Raw genomic sequence first — 23,586 nt, 5'->3', positions numbered from 1 at the left:
CGATGCACTGTTGTGGTAGCGATTGGTACCTGTTGTTCTTCAACCCTCAACAACCCCACAACAGAAGGGTCCTCCGAGAGACCGGGCAAGGTGGACAGCTGTTTAATTTCCTCCGTCTCCAGGGCAGCTATACTAAAAGCCCACTGGTACCCTTTTGGGTCCTTGAAATACCCTCTCCTGAGGTAGTCTCTGCCAAGGATGCACGGACCCTCTGGGCCAGTCACAATGGGGTGCTTTTGCCACTCATTCCCGGTTAGGCTCACTTCGGCCTCCAATACAGTTAACTCTTGGGATCCCCCTGTCACTCCAGAAATACAAATGGGTTCTGCCCCTTTATAGCTTGATGGCATCAGGGTACACTGTGCACTGTTGTCTACGAGACCCTTATACTCCTGTGGGTCTGATGTGCCAGGCCATCGAATCCACACAGTCCAGTAAACCCGGTTGTCCCTATCCTCCACCTGGCCGGAGGCAGGGCCCCTCTAGTTCTGGTCATAGTATCCGTCTCTCACTTCTTGCAAACCTGAGTCAAGAATTTCTTCATTACAATCCAAAGTAAGATCAGCCCTTCTACTCTGTCTGGGGAACTGTTCACTGGAAACTGGACCGTCGTGAGACAGGTTTTTCCTGAAAACTGGAGCAGCAGTTTTCCTGGGAGAACCCCCTTGTGTGATTGTTTTTCCTTGCAACTCACGTACACGTGCCTCTAGGGTCAAGGTAGGTTTTCCATCTCACTGCCTCATGTCGTCTCCGTGGTCATGCAGGTAAAACCACAGGGTGCCCCGTGGTGTGTACTTTCGATATCCTCTCTCTTGAGGAGAAAAACGCTGACCCTTAATGGCTGAGATACTGGTCCATACAGGTGGAGAATAGGACCTATCGCCTTTGAATTGCTGGACCTCCCGGGACAGTTTCTCCACAGCTGAGACAAGGGAGGAGGAGACAGTTTCTTCGAAATCCCGAAGTCTGCTAACTAAGACATCCACCGTTGGTGCTTCTTCCTCTGCCCAGGACAGTACTGCCAACGAACTGGCATACGATGCTGGTGCGCTCCGTACCAACTTCTGCCACATGGGTCGCGTGCACTGGACGTCATCTGGACCTTTGGGCGTTTGGTCATCGTCCAGGTCACTATAAACCACCTCCAGCACACCTAGTTCTCTCAGGTACTGGATACCTCTCTCCATAGTGGTCCATTTGCTTGGGCGATATATAACATCTTCCTTGAAGGGATACCTTTCCTTCACGCCTGACAGCAGTCGCCTCCAGAGGCTGAGGACCTGTGTCCCTCTTCCAATTGCTTTGTCAATGCCTCCTTCCCCAGAAAGGGATCCCAGCTGTTTGGGTTCTTTCCCCTCTAATTCCAGGCTACTGGCCCCATTATCCCAGCATCGGAGCAGCCAGGTAACAATATGCTCGCCTGGACGACGGCTGAAATCTTTCCGCATATCTCGCAGCTCACTCAGGGATAGGGATCGGGTGGTTTCCGTCTCGTTTATGAGTTCTTCCTCTTCCTCCTCCTCTCCTCATGATGGCCCTGCTCTTCCACCATCCCTTTCTAAACGACCTGACCTCCGCTTCCAAGATTTCCTCTTCTGTACAGGGGCAACGGATACCAGCAAGGATTGGTCCTCTGGTTCAGCTGTAGTGCCTGTTGCTGGGGTTTGGGTAGCTGCAGTGCTTGTCATGGGGGTTGGAGTAACTGTAGTGCCTGTTGCGGGATCTTGAGTGGCTGCAGTGCCTGTCGCAGGGGTTGGAGAAGCTACGGTGACTGTTGCCGGGGTTTGAGTAGCCACAGGGGTTGCTGTGGGGGTTGAAGTAGCCGCAGTACCTGTCGTGGGGTTTTGAGTAGCTACCGTGTCTGTTGCCGGGGTTGATCTCCTGCTGCCCACCGCCTCTGAGACTCGCCGCTCCGCCCGCCCCGACGAGGCAACGTCGTTTGCCCTCCCTCTTTTCTTGTTCCTGTGGGTTGATCTCTGGACAGTATTCCTGAATAGTTGTTTAACCCTAAACAAGGCCTGAACCACATTCAGGAGACATAGTAGCAATATGAACATGCTTGTTTGAACATCCCAAGGATATTCAAAATTCTCAGGGAATATTGTGGACATCTTCGTGAAGAGGATAGAAGAAAAAGGAGTTTCTGACGATATGGAAGGGAAGGTGAACAAGTGGGAGAAAGTGTCCCATCCCGTCTCCCCCTTAAATTCATTCTCCGAGGAGAAAAAAGTGCAATTACTAATAATTTCTAAGAGGTGGTTCCCGATGTACAGAAATGACAGCAGTACCGAGTATAGATACCAGGTTAGACTTACGACCAATGATCTTATGACCTCATAAAACAGCAGCAAAATGATAATCTTGGCCCAGTTCCGACTGATGATAAACAGCACAAAAGGGAACACATACTGCAAGCAAGGTATTACATGACGCAATATTGAGAGCCAGCCCCACAACTTTGACAGCCAATACATCAACATTGTGACCAATCAATATAATGGATGCTTATAACAGTTGTTCCTTAACACACTTTGGTCAGATCTATCGTTATCTCAACCCTTTGAGCCCCACGTTGGGCGCCAAAAAGGACTGTCGTGGTTTAATCTGGCAGGCAGCCAAATACCACACAGCCGCTCGCTCACTCCCCCCACCCCCCCAGTGGGACGGGGAGAGAATCGGAAGGGTAGGAGTGAGAAAAACTCGTGGGTTGAGATAAAGACAGTTTAATAGAACAGAAGAGGGAAAATAATAATAATAATAATGATAGAATATACAAAATGAGTGATACACAATGCAATTGCTCACCACCCGCGCTGACCGATAACCAAGTAGCGATCGGTACTTCCTGGATCACGCCTACCATTCATATACTGAGCATGACGTCACATGGTATGGAATACCCCATTAGCCAGCTGGGCTGGCTGTCCTGATTATGTTCCCTCCCATCTTGTGTACCTAGTTCAGTAGTAGGCATGGGAGCTGTCCTTGGACTAGGAGGGCACTTAGCAACAACTGAAAACATCAGTGTGTTATCAACCTTCTCCTCATACTAAATCCAAAACACAGCACTAGGAAGAAATTTAACCCTATCCCAGCCGAAACCGGGACAGACCCTGTCACTGTTAGTCATGTTTGTGTGTGTATAAAGGAAAAACGGATTCTTGCAATACAGAAACTTAAAAATAAATTGTGCTGCTTGTTTTATGGCATGTTTCCCAGTGAGGATTGCATATGCAATGGGGGGAATGCAACTGTGGAGCTTACAGTGGATCTTGAGAGGCATTGCTTTAGGGGACAAAGAAATACACTTGTGAGACAAAAAAAGACTTCGCTAGTTCTTCTATTCTGATATCATTAGCCTATGTGGATGCTTTAAAGGACTTTTTTTTAGACTTGCTATCTATTAAATGACTGTTTGCAATTGCAAACAGGTGCCCACCCCTTTTGTTCCTTTTAAAGAATGTATGCTAATATATGCTTTCGTAATTTTAACTGTGATTGAATTAGAAGAAAACTGTTCCCTAGTTGCAAGTTTGTCTCATTCAGTGCACGCAGATACTTGTCTATAATACTGGCATTTTCAATTATTGAGTAGTCTTTTTAAAAAAATCAAAACCTCAGAACCCCTTTTTTACAACTATTACTTTTTTTTCAGGCAATAATAAATAGCACTATCACCCCCAACATGACATTTACTAAAACATCCCAGAAGTTTGGCCAATGGGCAGACAGCAGGGCAAATACAGTCTATGGCTTGGGATTTTCATCTGAACATCACCTTTCAAAAGTAAGTATCACCAATGACTATTCAGCCAGTCAAGCAGCTTAAGAGTATTTGATTCCTGCTGGTTGTATCTTGACTCAGTGCTCACTACTGTTATTTAAAAATAATTTACAAAAAATGTTCTGTATCCATCCTTATAATGTAAAAAGATAAGACAATATTGTTATAACACTTTGTTGCCTATGAATTTTCTTTTAACTGATTGAGGAAAGGAGGGAGATTTAAGCTATCACAGTGTATGCTGTTAATGCTTTCTAGGTATTCACTTGTTAGGTTTCGTTAGGTTTCTCTTCTTTAAAGTTGTTCTTCCATTACAGTTTTTCATGATAGAATTTAAAGGAGTGGACTATGTAGTGTTTCTTTTGTGTTTAGATCTCCTAGAAAAAAATTGTTGGTAGTCTTCAGATACATTTTTGTCTTTCAAGCCACATTCCCTTTCACTTTTCTGCTGTATAGTGCATCAAATTTCAGATATTTCAACATGTGCAGGCTTAAAGTAAAGCTAGTGGGAAAAATATTCAATGTAAAAGAAAACTACATTTTCTTGTTGGAATACAAAAGTTGAAATTTTTACTAAAGAAACTCAATGCCTTATAAGGTTGTTTTCTCATCTACTTGTGCAGGAGGGAAGTCCACCTTAATCCAAGGAAAGCAGTAACTCCTTTTTCTCAAAGTGATGGTATGGTTCCTGTGAGCACCCTTTCTAAAATCCCAATTGATACTACTCTGGTAGATGAGTCCAGGAACCTGTAAAAGCCAATGTTGTTTTTCTCCAGATGAGGAATTCCATTTTCAGTTTAAAAACATATTTCTACATTAAGCAGAGAATTTTCATCTTTGAAATATACAAGAGATCTGGAAACCCAAATGCAATAAAAAGGAATGTATAATGCATGGTTCAGTAAGGAATAATGGTTGGCTTGTGTCGTGGTTTAATCTGGCAGGCAGACAAATACCACGCAGCCGCTCACTCACTCCCCCCGTCCCCCAGTGGGATGGGGAGACAATCGGACGGGTAGGAGTGAGAAAAACTCGTGGGTTGAGATAAAGACAGTTTAATAGAACAGAAAAGGGAAAATAATGATAATAAATAATGATAGAATATACAAAATGAGTGATGCACAATGCAATTGCTCACCACCCGCGCTGACCGATAACCAAGTAGCGATCGGTACTTCCTGGATCACGCCTACCATTCATATACTGAGCATGACGTCACATGGTATGGAATACCCCATTAGCCAGCTGGGCTGGCTGTCCTGATTATGTTCCCTCCCATCTTGTGTACCTAGCTCAGTCAGTAGGCATGGGAGCTGTCCTTGGACTAGGAGGACACTTAGCAACAACTGAAAACATCAGTGTGTTATCAACCTTCTCCTCATACTAAATCCAAAACACAGCACTAGGAAGAAATTTAACCCTATCCCAGCCGAAACCAGGACAGTATCCACCCCTTATTCCATACCATTTACGTTATGCTTAGGTCTCACATTTTTCGATACATTTCAATTAATCACCACTATCTTTTTTATATATATACATATATAATACATATACACACATATATACATATAATACATATACATACATAAATATATACAAATGTCCATTGAGTTCATTTAGTCCACGACTTTGGGCTCCATCTGTTATAACAGTCTTTCAGGGCCAGAAAGATGGTGTGTGGTGTTGGGCTGTTGCATCCTGAAGCCAGTTCTCATTTCGGTACTGCTGCACTCGTTCAGTTCTATCATTGTTGCACTTTGCTCAGTTTCATCGGAGTTAGTTCATTCTTCATTAATCTGGGTGATTTTCACTGCTGTACCATTGATAGCAACCATAGAAATAATGATATACAATATCATGTAACAATTGACATCATAAAATTCAGTTCATTGGCTATTTTCACCCAAAATCAAACCCCCTTGAGGTACACACCGGACTTGCCCATCCTTTCGCATCACCCACCAAGTGCACCCAGGTCCTTGAGCAAAAGCAATCCCACGGATGGGTTTTCCCTTGCCAGACGCAGGAGTAACCCAGACTGTCTTCCCCAGCATATTTCTTATGTGCACGACAGGGACTTTATCCCCATCTACAGTACGTAAGGGTTTTGATTGGGCAGGGCCAGCTCAAGTGACAGATCCCCTGGTGTTGACTAACCAGGTGGCTTTTGCTAAATGTGTATCCCAATGCTTGAATGTCCCACCACCCATTGCCCTCAGCGTAGTCTTTAGCAGCCCGTTGTATCGTTCGATTTTCCCAGAAGCTGGTGCATGGTAGGGGATGTGATAGACCCACTCAATGCCATGCTCTTTGGCCCAGGTGTCTATGAGGGTGTTTCGGAAATGAGTCCCGTTGTCTGACTCAATTCTTTCTGGGGTGCCATGTCGCCACAGGACTTGCTTTTCAAGGCCCAGGATGGTGTTCCGGGCAGTGGCATGGGGCACAGGGTATGTTTCTAGCCAGCCGGTGGTTGCTTCCACCATGGTGAGCACATAGCGCTTGCCGTGCCGGGTTTGTGGGAGTGTGATATAATCAATCTGCCAGGCCTCCCCATATTTGTATTTCAACCATCGTCCTCCATACCAAAGAGGCCTTACTCGCTTGGCTTGTTTGATTGCAGAGCATGTTTCACATTCATGGATAACCTGTGCAATAGCGTCCATGGTTAAGTCCACCCCTCGATCACAAGCCCATCTATATGTTGCATCTCTTCCTTGATGGCCTGAGGCATCATGGGCCCACCGAGCTATAAATAATTCACCCTTATGTTGCCAGTCCAAATCCACCTGAGCCACTTCAATCTTAGCAGCCTGGTCCACCTGCTGGTTGTTTTGGTGCTCTTCAGTGGCCCGACTCTTGGGTACGTGAGGATCTACGTGACGTACTTTTACAACCAGGTTCTCTACTTGGGCAGCAATATCTTGCCACAGTGCGGCAGCCCAGGTGGTTTTACCTCTGCGCTGCCAGTTGTTCTGCTTCCACTGCTGCAACCACCCCCACAGGGCATTTGCCACCATCCATGAGTCAGTATAGAGATAAAGTACTGGCCATTTTTCTCGTTCAGCAATGTCCAAGGCCAGCTGGATGGCTTTCACCTCTGCAAACTGGCTCGATTCACCTTCTCTTTCAGCAGTTTCTGCGACTTGTCCTATAGGACTCCATACAGCAGCTTTCCAGCTCCGATGCTTTCCCACAAGGCGACAGGACCCATCAGTGAACAGGGCATATTGCTTCTCGTTTTCTGGTAGTTTATTATACAGTGGGGCCTCTTCAACTCGTGTCACCTCCTCCTCCGGGGATATTCTGAAATCTTTGCCTTCTGGCCAGTTCGTGATCACTTCCAAGATTCCTGGGCGACAGGGGTTTCCTATTCGGGCCCGTTGTGTGATCAGTGCGACCCACTTACTCCACGTAGCATCGGTTGCATGATGTGTAGAGGGGACCCTCCCTTTGAACATCCAGCCCAGCACCGGCAGTCGGGGTGCCAGGAAGAGCTGTGCTTCAGTACCAACCACTTCCGAAGCAGCTTGAACCCCTTCATATGCTGCCAATATCTCCTTCTCAGTTGGAGTGTAGCGGGCCTCGGATCCTCTGTATCCCCGACTCCAGAACCCTAAGGGTCGACCTCGAGTCTCCCCTGGTGCTTTCTGCCAGAGGCTCCAGGTAGGGCCATTCTCCCCGGCTGCGGTGTAGAGCACATTCTTCACATCTTGTCCTGCCCGGACTGGCCCAAGGGCTACTGCCTGAACTATCTCCTGTTTAATTTGTTCAAAGGCTTGTCGCTGCTCAGTGCCCCATTTGAAGTTGTTCTTCTTCCTGGTCACTCGATAGAGGGGGCTTACAATCAGGCTGTAATCTGGAATATGCATTCTCCAAAAACCCACAACGCCTAAGAAAGCTTGTGTTTCCTTTTTGCTAGTTGGTGGGGACATGGCTGTTATTTTGTTGATCACATCCATTGGGATCTGACGACGTCCATCTTGCCATTTTATGCCTAAAAACTGGATCTCCTGTGCAGGTCCCTTGACCTTACTTCGTTTTATGGCAAAGCCGGCCTTCAGAAGGATTTGAATTATTCTCTCCCCTTTCTCAAAAACTTCTTCTGCTGTTTTGCCCCATACAATGATGTCATCAATGTATTGCAGGTGTTCTGGAGCCTCCCCCTGTTCCAGTGTGGTGTGGATCAGTCCATGGCAAATGGTAGGGCTGTGTTTCCACCCCTGGGGCAGTCGGTTCCAGGTGTACTGGACACCCCTCCAAGTGAAAGCAAACTGTGGCCTGCACTCTGCTGCCAAAGGGATGGAGAAGAACGTATTAGTGATGTCAATTGTGGCGTACCACTTGGCTGCCTTTGACTCCAGTTCGTATTGGAGTTCTAGCATGTCCGGCACGGCAGCACTCGGCGGCGGCATGACTTCGTTCAGGCCACGGTAGTCTACTGTTAGTCTCCACTCTCCATTAGACTTTCGCACTGGCCGTATGGGACTGTTAAAGGGTGAGCGAGTCTTGCTGATCACTCCTTGGCTCTCCAGTTCACGAATCAGCTCATGGATAGGGATCAGGGAATCTCGGTTGGTGCGATTTTGTCGCCGGTGCACTGTTGTGGTAGCGATTGGTACCTGTTGTTCTTCAACCCTCAACAACCCCACAACATAAGAGTCCTCCGAGAGACCAGGCAAGGTGGACAGCTGTTTAATTTCCTCCGTCTCCAGGGCAGCTATACCAAAAGCCCACCGGTACCCTTTTGGGTCCTTGACATACCCTCTCCTGAGGTAGTCTATGCCAAGGATGCATGGAGCCTCTGGGCCAGTCACAATGGGGTGCTTCTGCCACTCCTTCCCGGTTAGGCTCACTTTGGCCTCCAACACAGTTAACTCTTGGGATCCCCCTGTCACTCCAGAAATACAAATGGGTTCTGCCCCTTTATAGCTTGATGGCATCAGGGTACACTGTGCACTGTTGTCTACGAGACCCTTATACTCCTGTGGGTCTGATGTGCCAGGCCATCGAATCCACACAGTCCAGTAAACCCGGTTGTCCCTTTCCTCCACCTGGCCGGAGGCAGGGCCCCTCTAGTCCTGGTCATAATATCTGTTTCTCACTTCTTGCAAACATGAGTCAAGAATTCCTTCATTACAATCCAAAGTAAGATCAGCCCTTCTACTCTGTCTGGGGAACTGTTCACTGGAAACTGGACCATCGTGAGACAGGTTTTTCCTGAAAACTGGAGCAGCATTTTTCCTGGGAGAACCCCCTTGTGTGATTTTTTTTCCTTGCAACTCACGTACACGTGCCTGTAGGGCTGAGGTAGGTTTTCCATCCCACTGCCTCATGTCCTCTCCGTGGTCACGCAGGTAAAACTACAGGGTGCCCCGTGGTGTGCACTTTCTATATCCTCTCTCTTGAGCAGAAGAACGCTGACCCTTAATGGCTGAGATACTGGTCCATACAGGTGGAGAATAGGACCTATCGTCTTTTAGTTGCTGGACCTCCCGGGACAGTTTCTCCACAGCTAAGACAAAGGAGGAGGAGACAGTTTCTTCATATTCCCGGAGATTGCTAACCAACTCATCTACCTTTGGTGCTTCTTCCTCTTTCCAGCACAATACTACCACCACTTTGGCATATGACGCTGGTGCGCTCCGTAGTAATTTCCGCCACATGGGTCGCGTGCACTGGACTTCATCTGGATCTTTGGGTGTTTCGTCATCGTCCAGGTCACTATAAACCACCTCCAGCACGCCTAGTTCTCTCAGGTACTGGATACCTCTCTCCATAGTGGTCCATTTGCCTGGGCGATATATAACATCTTCCTTGAAGGGATACCTTTCCTTCACGCCTGACAGCAGTCGCCTCCAGAGGCTGAGGACCTGTGTCCCTCTTCCAATTGCTTTGTCAATGCCTCCTTCCCCAGAAAGGGATCCCAGCTGTTTGGGTTCTTTCCCCTCTAATTCCAGGCTACTGGCCCCATTATCCCAGCATCGGAGCAGCCAGGTAACAATATGCTCGCCTGGACGACGGCTGAAATCTTTCCGCATATCTCGCAGCTCACTCAGGGATAGGGATCGGGTGGTTTCCGTCTCGTTTATGAGTTCTTCCTCTTCCTCCTCCTCTCCTCATGATGGCCCTGCTCTTCCACCATCCCTTTCTAAACGACCTGACCTCCGCTTCCAAGATTTCCTCTTCTGTACAGGGGCAACGGATACCAGCAAGGATTGGTCCTCTGGTTCAGCTGTAGTGCCTGTTGCTGGGGTTTGGGTAGCTGCAGTGCTTGTCATGGGGGTTGGAGTAACTGTAGTGCCTGTTGCCGGAGCTTGAGTGGCTGCAGTGCCTGTCGCAGGGGTTGGAGAAGCTACGGTGACTGTTGTCGGGGTTTGAGTAGCCACAGGGGTTGTTGTGGGGGTTGAAGTAGCCGCAGTGCCTGTCGTGGGATTTTGAGTAGGCACCATGTCTGTAGCCGCCCCTGAGACTCGCCGCTCCACCCGCCCCGATGAGGCAACGCCGCTTGCCCTCCCTCTTTTCTTGTTCCTGTGGGTTGATCTCTGGACAGTATTCCTGAATAGTTGTTTAACCCTAAACAAGGCCTGAACCACATTCAGGAGACATAGTAGCAATATGAACATGCTTGTTTGAACATCCCAAGGATATTCAAAATTCTCAGGGAATATTGTGGACATCTTTGTGAAGAGGATAGAAGAAAAAGGAGTTTCTGACGATATGGAAGGGAAGATGAACAAGTGGGAGAGAGTGTCCCATCCCGTCTCCCCCTTAAATTCATTCTCTGAGGAGAAGCAAGTGCAATTACCAATAATTTCTAAGAGGTGGTTCCCGAGGTACAGAAATGACGGCAGTGCCGAGTACAGATACCAGATTATACTTATGATCAATGATTTTTTCACCTCATAAAACAGCAGCGAAATTATAATCTTGGCCCAGTTCCGAATAATGATAAACAGCACAAAAGGGAACACATACTGCAAGCAAGGTATTACATGACCCAACATTGAGAGCCAGCCCCAGAACTTTGACAGCCAATACATCAACATTGTGACCAATCAATATAATGGATGCTTATAACAATTTTGCCTTAACACACTTTGGTCAGATCTATCGTTATCTCAACCCTTTGAGCCCCACGTTGGGCGCCAAAAAGGACTGTCGTGGTTTAATCTGGCAGGCAGCCAAATACCACGCAGCCGCTCGCTCACTCCCCCCACCCCCCCAGTGGGACGTGGAGAGAATCGGACGGGTAGGAGTGAGAAAAACTCGTGGGTTGAGATAAAGACAGTTTAATAGAACAGAAGAGGGAAAATAATAATCATCATAATGATAGAATATACAAAATGAGTGATACACAATGCAATTGCTCACCACCCGCGCTGACCGATAACCAAGTAGCGATCGGTACTTCCTGGATCACGCCTACCCTTCATATACTGAGCATGACGTCACATTGTATGGAATACCCCATTAGCCAGCTGGGCTGGCTGTCCTGATTATGTTCCCTCCCATCTTGTGTACCTAGCTCAGTCAGTAGGCACGGGAGCTGTCCTTGGACTAGGAGGGCACTTAGCAACAACTGAAAACATCAGTGTGTTATCACCATTCTCCTCATACTAAATCCAAAACACAGCACTAGGAAGAAATTTAACCCTATCCCAGCCGAAACCAGGACAGCTTGTTATTAAAAAAAGCTAAATAAACAAAAAAATCATACCAGCCCTTTTGAGAAAGTAATTGTCACTATCCAAGGATAAGCATGGGCCTGTCAGAAAACCATTAAAAAGAGAACCAGTACATTTGCTTTGTTTGGACAGTGTGATAAGCTTTTAAGATTTCTTCCTTTCATAATCTGGTAGCTTTCATTTCTACAAAGCAACACAAACCCAGGAAATTCTGAGTGATGTTAATATTGAATATATGCATGTGCATTTGTGCATGTGTCATTGCTTCAGTGAACTTAGAAACTTTGTAATTTATTTAAATTGGTGTGTATGTCCTAGAGGCACTTGCTTACCAACATGGTAATATCTTTTGTTAATATTCCGAAGGATTTAGCATAAATCCTAATTTAGTTTACCTCTCATATACTAGCTTGTTTTCCTTAATCATGGAATGCTTCTTTGGAGGCAAAGTATCATGCTGTAGTCATTCATAGCCTGTGTTTGCCTGCCTTTCAACACTGGGTTGTCCTTGCCAGTGAAAATATTTTGATTTTTTTCATCTGTCCTTTCCTTCACTTTCCTTGCTCTCCCCAAGTGATACTTACTTCCTTCTTAATTACAGTTGTTTCAATCCCATTCTTTCGCTGCCCTCAAACTGATGTCTAGGAGTTTTCAGTATGCCCTTGGCTTAAAACTTTATATTGCTGTTGAAAAAATAATCTGAAAAGCTACAGTAGAGATTTTGTCTTAAGTACATGTTTGATTAGCAGTTACTCAGATTGCTGTGATTTATGAAGAATACACAGATCTGTTGAGAAAAACGCCAAGTCACAGACCTTTTCAGAAGCTTATGGTGATGAATCTTCAGGACCTTTTCAGCAAACTGTTTCCCTTGTATTATATCTTAATCATCAAATTGTGATTTTCATGTGAATTAAAATTGCTGATCATTGCTACTAAAATTCATAAAGGTGAAACTTTTTGTGTTATTGTAAAATTAACAAACATATTTGATGGAGGGGAAAGAAACTTTTGTTTAGATTATAGTCTATTCAGTCACTGGAGTTGGTAGATATATTGGTCTTGGAATCAGAAAAGCTGAATTAGAAACCCTGGATCTGCTGTGTAGCTTCAGAGAATTCACATCTATCTTCTCTTTCTTGTCTTGTGTCTCTGCTCAGATTACTAACTCCCACTTCTGTGCACTGACATTGTAGTCGGGTTTACCAGAGCGCTCTTCGGTACACCTAGCATTGTAGAACATGAAATCTAATTTAGGGCTCAAGGTACTACTGGATATTAGTAATAGTGCTAACAAATAAACCGTATTAATGGATTTGTTTAGAAACAGATTGCTTCTAGAAGTTGCCTTAAAAATTGATTCTGGAACTTCTTTTCTGTACTTGGTTTATCAAAGTCCCTAAGTGAACAGCCCTGTTGTATGTAATTTGTTTTGCAGTAGTGTCTCTGGGCCCCAATGAAATATTTCAAGTTCCAGGGAGCAAAAGACAGCCTGCAACCACAAAAAACTTAGTCTAGTCTGTGACTGATATCAACAGGTTAATGAAGCAAATAGTCAGAGCAGAGATAATAAAAATCATGTCTTCTAATAAACTGGTTATTCTCAGATTATTGTCTGCTTAGCTATGTCACTCTAAACAAGCAGATGATTTCCAAAGCATATATCAAGTGTTTGACTTTTAGACTATTCCTTTTTGGTTCATGTGCCTTTGTCCTCCTAAACTGATTACTAGGGTAGAGTGAAACAGCGGTAACCTCTTTCTGGATGATTATTGTGACTGTGAGAATTAGTGGAGCGAGACTATCCGGTATAAAAATAAAGGCATTCTAATCAACTTCACACGCAAACAGTATAGAAGAAAATTAATTAAACATTTGTTTATCTTCATTAGACCTTTTCTCAATATGTCAGACCACAAATTCACCTCAAGATTGTTCCATCAGGAGTCAGGCAGAAGTCAGTGATACCTAAAAGATGATTCCTATGTTGAAGAATATTCCTTTCACGGGATCAGGATTTCCTAGCACAGTCCCTCTTGCTGCTCTAGTAGGAGGAACAGAATGTCCCATGATATTCAGAGAAAACTGAGGCTAATTTCTCAACCAGAATATAAATCTGTGCTTTTGATAGTATCCTGCTGTATGGGAAGAAATATTCCTTGTCAGGATTGCTGTCTGTTTTATCCCTTTGAATTAGTTGGCCTGATTTATTCCAAATAACTTCAGAGTATGCTAAATGCCAAAAGGACCATCACAGGTACTTGTGAGATCCTCTTGTAGTCTCCCTCCACAATTTTTCCATCTTTTCCTTAAATTATTAATCCTCCAGAGAACCCTTCCTTTCATACCATGAAATCTCATCTTTGTTATTTAGGCATTTTATCAAGAGATTGCTATTATCTATCACCTGACTGCCTCAAGGAATTCTAGTTAATTTGTGAAAATTTCCTCTATGTTAGCCTTGTTGGCTTTTTCTTGGAATGTTATCTATTTATCTGTCTATTCATTATGTATATATTTTTTTACAGTTTCTACCACTGTGATACAGAAGATCATATTTACTGCCTTGTATGTCTTCAGCCATTCTAAACCTCAGCATCATGTTTTCTCACTTACCAATCCTCTGGTCCTAAAGCTGATTTAAATAATAGGTTATCCATCAGATTTTGAGGTCTATCTACAACTCTTAAATGAGTATCATCCAGTTCTGTTGAACTGTTGCCAATTTTATTATCTGTTCTGAGACCTTTTTTGATGCTGAGTTAGAGTTTCAGGATGGTATATTTTGTCTCCTTCTATATTCAGGAAACATATGCTTTTAAATAACCTGGCAGCTGAAATATAGGATACCAGGGGAGAGAAATGATACTTCCTCAAATACCAATAGCCTACCAGGAGAAGTAGTTTAAAGACAATAAGGTTTTTTAGATCTTGGATAGCAAGTGAAGTTCTGACTGAAAATAGTTGAGGAGATTGCGTCACACAAAGGTAGCCTTCATCCCTTCTAAATACATGCAGTGCAAAACAATTTCTTTGTATGCTGCTGCCAGAGAGATTTAGAAGCTGTTGGTGAAGTTTCCAATGTTTTTGCAGAATTATTTCAGTCTTAAGCTGATCATAATAAGATCATGTTCCGTATAAAAGCAGTAGCAAGCAAAAACGAATGCTTGGCTACTATAGCAATAGTGTAGTGTCAAGCTGAGATCTATGAAGCCAAATTTTTCTCTAGACAGAGAATCTAGGCCCTATTCTTAATAAATTGATTTAATCTATCAAGTTTAAGGGTGCATGTATTTCTAAATTGCTGCTTTAGCTATTTTCTGGAAGAGGTACGTGTAGCAGAGAAATCAAGCTTCATATGGCAGTTCAATGTGAAATTCTTGAATTTAGTGTTCAGTATATGTGAGTGTTTAGTTCAATGAATTTGTTCTTTAACTTGATTGATGTCAATGAACAATCAAGAAATGAACTTGACTCAATATTCCCACTGCTGCTTTCTTAATTAGCTACTGAAATTATAAATGCTGTTAAAATTTGGGAAGAAATTAGTATTGTTTCAGTCATGAAAGAATGAAGCCCATTGAAGGCTCTAGGCTAATAGTGACCACAGTAGGCTTCAGAACCAGATCATTCATTGTCAGGAAGACAGTAAAACCTGAATCTGAAAGCAGCTGTGCAAGGCAGCTTATCACTATTATTAGCCATATATGAGGTGGGTTTTTTAACACTATCAGCAACAAATTAATCTTTGTTGCATAATAATTTTCCTGTCATATAGAGTACATTATGTCTGAAAGGTGTCACTGTGTAACTCTCTTAAATAAGCATCTAATAAGGAGAAAAATTAAAAAATTCTACTGACAGAATTTGACTTTGTAAAATGTTAAGTACAACATTCTGTTCTGCATGTAATATAACTACTTCACGCCTACTCTTTCTCTTTTTCCTTTGTTTTTTTTAAACACGTACCTTTAGTTTGCGGAAAAATTTCAGGAATTCAAAGAAGCTGCACGACTAGCAAAGGAAAAATCCCAAGAAAAGATGGAACTAACAAGTACACCCTCTCAAGTGAGTCTTATTGCCTGATTCAAGCCTAGTACTTCATAGTCTGTGCTACTTACTGTATCTTATACACACATGTTGTATTAAAAACGAACAGGGTACTTCACAGTTTCCCTGAATCCTCTCAGCAGTCAGCTAGAAGTGTCAAGAAGTCTAAGAATGCACTTAATATACATTGCAGAAGTGTCAAAGGGGCTTGCTTTAATATAAAATTGGCCTTTTGTTTATTCCCATCCCTTTCTTTGAGCTTTCCCCAGAAAATATGTTATGAGTAAAGATGGTGAGCAGTTATGTAAGTAAATCTATAGTAAAGACCTTTTGTGTTTTTTTTCTTATTGTATCTATGAAACTTCAGGCGATGCACTGTAAAGGACTTTATATAAGAATCATTACAACAAAAATTGAAGTTAAAACAGCAAACTATTTTTACTTATTTCCTCCTGTTGTAGTATTCACTTATGAAATGTGTTGAAGGAAGATGACAGATTCACATGTGGGTTCTGGAGTTTTATTGCAGTTAGCCATGTTGTAAAAGAAGAGTTTATAAAAGACATCTCAAAACATGAACTGGGTTAATATAGGCCTAACAGGAGGATAAATTAATATAGTCATATTTACATTAGTCATGCCTAAAATTAATTTACTTGAAAATGGATACTTTGAATTTGCTTTGAAAAGAGAAATTGCATGAGGCTTTTATGCCCCTCCCCTCCAGTGTTTCTGGCTGTGTGTGTAGCTATTTGCTTTATTTTAAGCAATAGTGAAGACAAAACTAATTCCTTCTCTTGAAAGATGAAGCAGATTTAAAACTACAGCAGGGGTTCCTGAGCTGAGTAGGATTAATGCAGCTGAGTCTTTTTTTTCTTTTCTGGGGAGTGCATCTTCATTCATTGAATCAGTGCATCTCTTGAGTACTTTGCACTGCAATATGCTCCTGATCTTTGATGGAACAAGGATGGCAGGCGGTTTGCAACATGCTATACGAATAGGTTTATTGCCACCAGAAAGCTGCATCTGATGTCCTTCCAAGAGAAGTCAGTGGAAACCACAAGAATACACAATGAACCAACTTCACGTTGTTTTCCCAGTAGGCATTTTGCCCAAGTGCTAGGTTGGCTTTTGCTATTAAAGGGAAACTGCTTGCTCTACTGTAACAGGAGAAAAATAAGGCAGTCTTTTTTTTTTAATTAGTTTTCTTGACCGTCTCTAAACTTCTGATAATTTCCATTAATAAATACATAGATAATGGAAGTAGGTATTTCAGTATTATAACCTAGTATATACTTGGAGTTTAGAAAAAGTGAAGTGCTTCAGCCACGCCTCTAGTTACTCGATATTATAGGCAAAACAATTACTCTGCTTCACTTTTGACATGATGATTAATAGTCTGCACTCAGAAGTTAAATCTGACACTGTTGAATGGAGTGACTTATTTGCTTTGGACATAAATTTGAACTACTCATTCAGAGACAAGATGCTTTTGTCTAGCAGTTGCCCAGGGTTAAAACTTTCTCCTAATCTATATGAGCTATTAATATTGTTCATTTTCCAGTACAGATTTCCCTTTATACTTGGAGCCTAACATTTTATACTGTAGGCAGTTATAGAAATGTTACCTTGAGCGATTCTATAATGCATGTTGAGAGCTGCGATTTATTTACTGCACACTTAGGAATAATTTCATATTCAGGCCTTACTTTTCATCTCTTGGCTTTTAGCTGTGTTGATAAGTTAGCATATTATTTCAAAAGATACAGTCAGTGCAAGTGCTGACACATCAGCATAATAGTCTTCACATACTTAATGCTTCTCATTAGTTCCCCAGAAAGAAGGGTGTGGTGTATGGTTGCACGGACTCTCACATAAGCATGCACAGAATCATTTATTGTTACAATACAGGAGAATATATCCTTTACCATAATGGGGAGGTCCCGCTGTCTCCCCCAATCATCACCCAATGCGTATCCCTTATTAACTAAGAAAAACAGTCTCTCTTCCTTTTGGCAAAGATCCACACGACTGCTCTCAGATCCGCTTATTCTCACGGTTAACCAGTTACATAATTCTCTTGATGTTTTCAGTTTCCTTACAGAGGAGACAACTAAGCCAGGTGTTCAGGTCTTATCTCAGGCGTATGTGCGTGTCTGCTAGTTCTCAGCGCACAGGCCGAATTCCTGTCTTATCTTGGCCGAAACTCCCAACTCCACAATTCTTCTCCACATCTCCCCCTTTTTTGTTTATCACCACCCCATTGGCAAGTAGGGTCACCATGACGCGAGCTTCTATTTTGCGCACGTTGCGGATCGCAGACCGAAGGACCTGCAGGAACACTAGGAACAAAATAAACATTCCTGCCCCTATGCCAATAAACACCCACATGCGTAGATTGAGGCCATTAAACCAATTTTTTGGATTTATCCAAGACAAGTCTTGCTGTAACCTGTCAAACACACTTTGGCTAGTCAATTCCTGTAATCTGTGAATCTGATCCTGCAGCTGATCATGTAAAGATTGAATATTTCGCTGCAATAACAAATCGAATGCTCCCATCAAATGTCGCTTAATAAAAGTCCAATCATGTTGTGATGAATTCCATGGTAAGGGGGTTACACATAAAGATTTGTGTACGTGTTCCCAATCACACGGCAGACTAACTCTCGTTTTTAACGCTTCCCGCCGATCCCCCAACCACATCACAGTAGCCTCTAGGGCTTGTAGCCGAGATAATACCTCCTCATCAACTTTCTCTTGAATTTGGAATTCTTTAGTAACATTGGTTAATGCCTCACTTACCTCATGTGCAGTTTTTACAGATTGTGTCAAGGAAGCGATAGCTGCAGTGGCACTTGCTAAAATAATAACAGCAGAAATAATTGCAAAAATTAACCAACCTAAGAATCGTTTTGCTCTTTTCTTAGACTTATCTATATCTTCTACTAGAATTCTAACAAATCTACCCAAACCATCCTCCCCTTCCCACTGTCTGGTTAAATTAACTGGTATCCATAGTTCTGCCCGACGTCGAAGGGGAAAAATATAAGCAGTTTCATTAAAATCATGCTTAGATATACAACTTCTAAAAGAAGGAGAATAAAGCTGAATACAAAAGGAGTGATTACATCGAGTAATGTTTACACGCGAAGTCATAGCAAAAAGATAAGGATGAGTAGTACATACAGTCACATTAATTTCATGTATTATACTCAGATTAGCTTGTGTTTTGTTGACAATCCATACTTGAGATAGTTGCCTCGTAAAAAAAGGCAAAGCTAAACGCCACACATTTGGTTGTGGAGGAGAAAATGAACCATTATACTCCATCTGCAGGATGGGTCCTGCTGACCCACCATTGTGCCAGACTATTGAATGATTGGCTTTCTGAAAAGGCAAAACAGATTGATTCAAAGATGGATCCCAAAATGACCCATAAGGGCCCCAATCTATAATACGACCAACGGTTAAATTTTGTTCTCGAGGCCGTTCTCCCAAGCATGGCTTCCAACCAAATTGTGTGATCGATGAGAGTTTGTGCAAAATGCATTGCGGAAAATCAGGAACAAAGTCACCAATTAACATATCATTATCAATAGTATTTTTTGATGCCAACCCAGGAATGGTGACCATAGTAAGGTTCGCCCGTTTTCCATGTGACACTGCTACTAAGTGTTGCTGTGTTTCAACGATCACACAATACTCTGACTTATTATCTACGGTAAGACATAATGGAGGAAAATCAGAAACAAACATTGTGTCATTAGCATAATACGTATCATCTTTCCCATCTAGAGATGGGGGAACCCAAATGCCACCTGACCATAAATTATCACTATTGCTAATCAGTAACAACGCGTCCCACCATGTCAAAGGTCGGAAGAAAGGAGGGTCCACCACATGTGCCCAATAAACGTGAGCTTCCACAGGTTGAAACATCATGGTAGTGCCAATTCCCCATAGCATTATCGTGGGACAAGATTGAACAGAAAACAGCACTGTAGACCATATTACTGATGTTGACCTGATTGCATTACCGAACTGTCGTAGGAGCAGCATCCTCTCGTTGTTTTTCCTCGGGTCCTTTTTCTGGACCATCTGCCAACACTTGCGCTGGCTTGACATTCTTCGCAGGGACCCAATATGGGCCTGTAGGAAGAGAAACACAAGCGTATCCCCGTCCCCAGGTAAGCAAGGGAACCGGACCTTTCCATAGACCAGATTCTAAGTGTTTATAAAATACCTTCAGATACACTTCAGTAACCTCTCCTGTTCGAAAATGCCGGTCAGCAGCTGAATGATATTGCTGCTTTGTCCCTGACAAATTTAAAAAATTTAATACATATGTGGCTTTATCTAACATCTCCTGAGGGGTAGTTCCCAGCGGATTCCCCCTTTTTTGTTTTTCAAGAATCAGCTTTAAGGAAGAGTGAGCACGTTCCACAATTGCTTGACCTGTGGGGGAATGCGGAATACCTGTAACATGATACACGCCCCATGCCTGTAGGAATAATAACAACCGTTTAGAGACATAGGCAGGTCCATTATCTGTTTTGAGTTTACGGGGGACCCCCAATACTGCAAAGCATCGAAGAAGATGTTTGATAACATCACGAACACGTTCACCCGTATGAGCCGTTGTGACCAAAAACCCAGAAAAGGTATCAACAGACACATGAACAAAGCGCAAACGACCAAAGGAGGAAACATGAGTAACATCCATCTGCCATAGTTCACTGGAAGTCAGTCCCCTGGGATTCACAGCAGCTACTACTGTCATTGGCGTGAGCTGCTGACAATCCGGGCAAGCACGAACGATGTCCTGGGCCTGTTCAGCTGTAAGAGAAAACTGCTTCCGTAAGGAGCGAGCATTCTGATGAAAAAATTCATGGGATAATTTTGCTTGTTCCAAACGGCGAGGTAGGACTGCCATCAGAGTGAGTGCATCCGCAGCAGCATTACCGGAAATGAGCGGTCCTGGTAAATTAGTATGAGATCGGATATGCATAATAAAATACGGAAATCGTCTAACATGCAGCAGCTGTGCTAACTGTATTAGCAAAGAAAATAGTTGCTTATTATCTACTTCTCGAATAAATGCAGTCTCTATGCGCTGTACTATGCCTGTGAAATAAGCTGAGTCTGCCACTATATTAAGTGGTATTTGAGAAAACAATTCAAAAGCGCGAACAGCAGCTGCTAATTCAACTACCTGCGTAGATCCAGGTAGAGAAGTAACATCCGAAGACCAGGGGGCCTGATCTGCTTCCTCCACTTGGTGTTCAGACGTTTTCCGTCCTCCCGGCGTCTTCCACGCCACTACAGCTTTACCTGTTTTTCCAGATCCATCAATGAAAACAGTTTGCGCCTGTGGAATAGGCACAGAACTTAATAGTATGCGTGGCTGTAGTGGTAGAGACTGTAAGGAATTCAAAAGTCAATGGCGTGGTAAGTTGTGTTCTATGGAATTAACGTAATCCACCATTGCAATCTGAAAACTCAGGCTGTTTTGTAATAATGTCCAAAATTCATCTCCTGTGAAAGGCAAATGCATAACATCTGGATCTCAACCTGTCAATTGTTGACATCGTAGTCGACCTTGTGATATCAAACGAGAGATCATTTCAATTGCAGTGGTCAACGTCTTACTAAAGGAGCGAGGTAAAAACAGCCATTCCAGAATGCATAAGGCATCCTTTTCAGTTTGTACCCTAGCATCCCATTGTCCCAGTAAGGCAAATGGCTGAAAAGAGTGGTAAATAAGGAACAATCGAACTGGCAACGATAGCCGGATTCGATGTGCGAAGGTATCATTAATTTTATCCATTACCTGTTGCAATGCTTCTTGGCCTGGTTCTGAAAGAGATCTGGGGGATGCCAAATCAGGATCCCCTTTCAGCAACGAGAACAGAGGTGACAGTTCATGGGTGGTAATTCCCAATAGAGGTCGCACCCAATTGATTGTGCCCAACAACTTCTGTAGATCGTTCAGAGTACTTACAGTAGTAGCAAGCCACAAGGCTTGTGGACACACATGCGACTCGAAGAGTTTCCAGCCTAGGTATTTCCAAGGAGAAACTGACTGTACCTTCTCTGCTGCTATCTGAAATCCATATCGATGTAATTCTGTGGACAAACACTCAAAAATTTGAGAGAGATATGATTCTGTCTCAGCCGCCAACAAGATATCATATATATAATGATACAATACAATATTTTTATACCGTTGACGAATTGACAAAAGTGCCTCTCCCACCACTATTTGACAAATGGTAGGACTATTCTTCATGCCTTGAGGTAAAACAACCCAATGGAACCGTTGCATAGGTCGATCATTGTTAATTGTAGGAACAGAAAAAGCAAACCGAATACAATCCTCTGGGTGTAAATAAATTGTAAAAAAGCAGTCTTTGAGATCAATAACTTTTAAATGCCAATCATCAGGGATCATGGTAGGATTTGGGGTCCCGGGCTGCAAGGCCCCTATGGATACCATAACGGCATTAATAGCTCACAAATCCTGTAACAATCTCCATTTCCCTGATTTTTTAGGTATGACAAAAATAGGCGTGTTCCAAGGACTGGTGGATGGCACTATGTGTCCTAATTGTAATTGCTCCTGTACTAATTCCCAAGCTTTTTCTAGCCGCTCACCTTTCAAAGGCCACTGATCAACCCACACTGGCTTGTCTGTAAGCCAAGTCAGCTTCAGGCGCGGCTGTACTTCAGTGGCCTTCATTAAAAATGTGTCATAAGTGCTACATTCCATTGTTGCAACAGATCACGTCCCCATAGGGTACATGGGACATTTAAAACATAGGGTTTCAGCATGGCATGTTTATTTTCCGGACCTTCCACCAGTAAAGAATGCAAGCTCTGCCGTGGTATTTGGGTACCACCAACTCCGGTAACGGCAGCAAAAACTTGTACTAATGGCCAATCAGAGGGCCATTCAGATCTCTGAATTATCAAGACATCCGCCCCTGTATCCACCAGTCCAGTAAAAGCACGGCCATTTACTTTACACATCAACATAGGCTGACCCGTAGTTATCTTTTGAGTCCAGAATATTCGAGGCAAACCTGTGCTTCCAAATCCTGCTGACCCCCTCTGCTGGCCTAATATAGGATCTCCCTTCTCCCTTTGAACATTAGGTAACAAAATTAGCTGAGCAATGCGCTCCCCCGCGGGAATAGTACACGGAGGAGTAGGAGTCCAAGCCATAATTTTAATTTCCCCAGTATAATCAGTATCAATCACCCCAGGAAGGACAAAAAGTCCTGCCTTGGAGGTTGAGGAACGTCCTATCAATAAGGCACAAAACCCTGCTGGTAAAGGGCCGTACACTCCAGTGGGGAGTATGTTAACAGATTGATCTCGTATTACTGTTGATTGGCTGGTGGCCAGATCCAACCCGGCGCTTCCGAATGTAGCTGGCTTAAGGGCATGGACGGTTGGCAATTGTTGACATTTGCTTCGTGCGAATTCACCGCCCAGGTTGAGGCTTGAGCCACCGGCCTTGAAATCGGGGTCCTGTTGAAGGTTCTCGGGGCGCCGGACCTCGCGCCCCTCCTCCCGTTTCCCTGCATCAGTCCTGGGAGCAGGTTACCATTCTTATCAAATTTGGATCAACATTGGTTACCCCAGTGATATCCCTTCTGACAACGAGGACACAGCTGAGCGGGACCTTTAATTTGGCCCTTTGTTCCTCGTCTTGCTCTGGGGCAATCTTTTTTAATATGACCTTCCTGGCCACATACAAAACACTTAGTCGCCGCTCGAGCCACCGTTAGTTGTTGAGCCAACGCCACTGCTAATATCTCCGCTTTAAACTGTTCTGACCCCACATTTTGACAAGCTCTGATCAAATCAGTTAAAGTCTTTGCCCGATTCCGAACGGGATCTATAGCTTTTCTACAATCAGAATTAGCATTCTCAATTGCAAGCTGAAAAAGCAACAACTCGGCGGCTTCAGGAGACTCTATCTGACGTTGTATAGCAGTTTGTAATCGATCTAAAAATTGCACATAGGGTTCTTGCGCCCCTTGCCGGATCGTAGCA

The 23,586-nt window shown here is 43.4% G+C and overlaps 1 protein-coding gene across 1 annotated transcript in view; it reads left to right on the top strand.

Moving 5' to 3' along the window:
* Positions 1-3,670: 3,670 nt before the first annotated feature.
* The window catches only part of LOC142075068 (homer protein homolog 1-like), a 139,350-nt gene continuing 119,434 nt past the window's right edge, over positions 3,671-23,586 (top strand). The window contains exons 1-2 of the mRNA XM_075136073.1: positions 3,671-3,787; positions 15,448-15,540. Coding sequence (XP_074992174.1) covers positions 3,686-3,787; positions 15,448-15,540 — 195 coding nt within the window. The 5' untranslated portion in view covers positions 3,671-3,685. The remainder of the gene's footprint in view (positions 3,788-15,447; positions 15,541-23,586) is intronic.

This window comes from Calonectris borealis, chromosome W, assembly GCF_964195595.1.
Source record: "Calonectris borealis chromosome W, bCalBor7.hap1.2, whole genome shotgun sequence".
NCBI lineage: Eukaryota > Metazoa > Chordata > Aves > Procellariiformes > Procellariidae > Calonectris > Calonectris borealis.
Note: the sequence above shows the minus strand (reverse complement) of the source record. Positions and strands in the feature narration are given on the sequence as shown.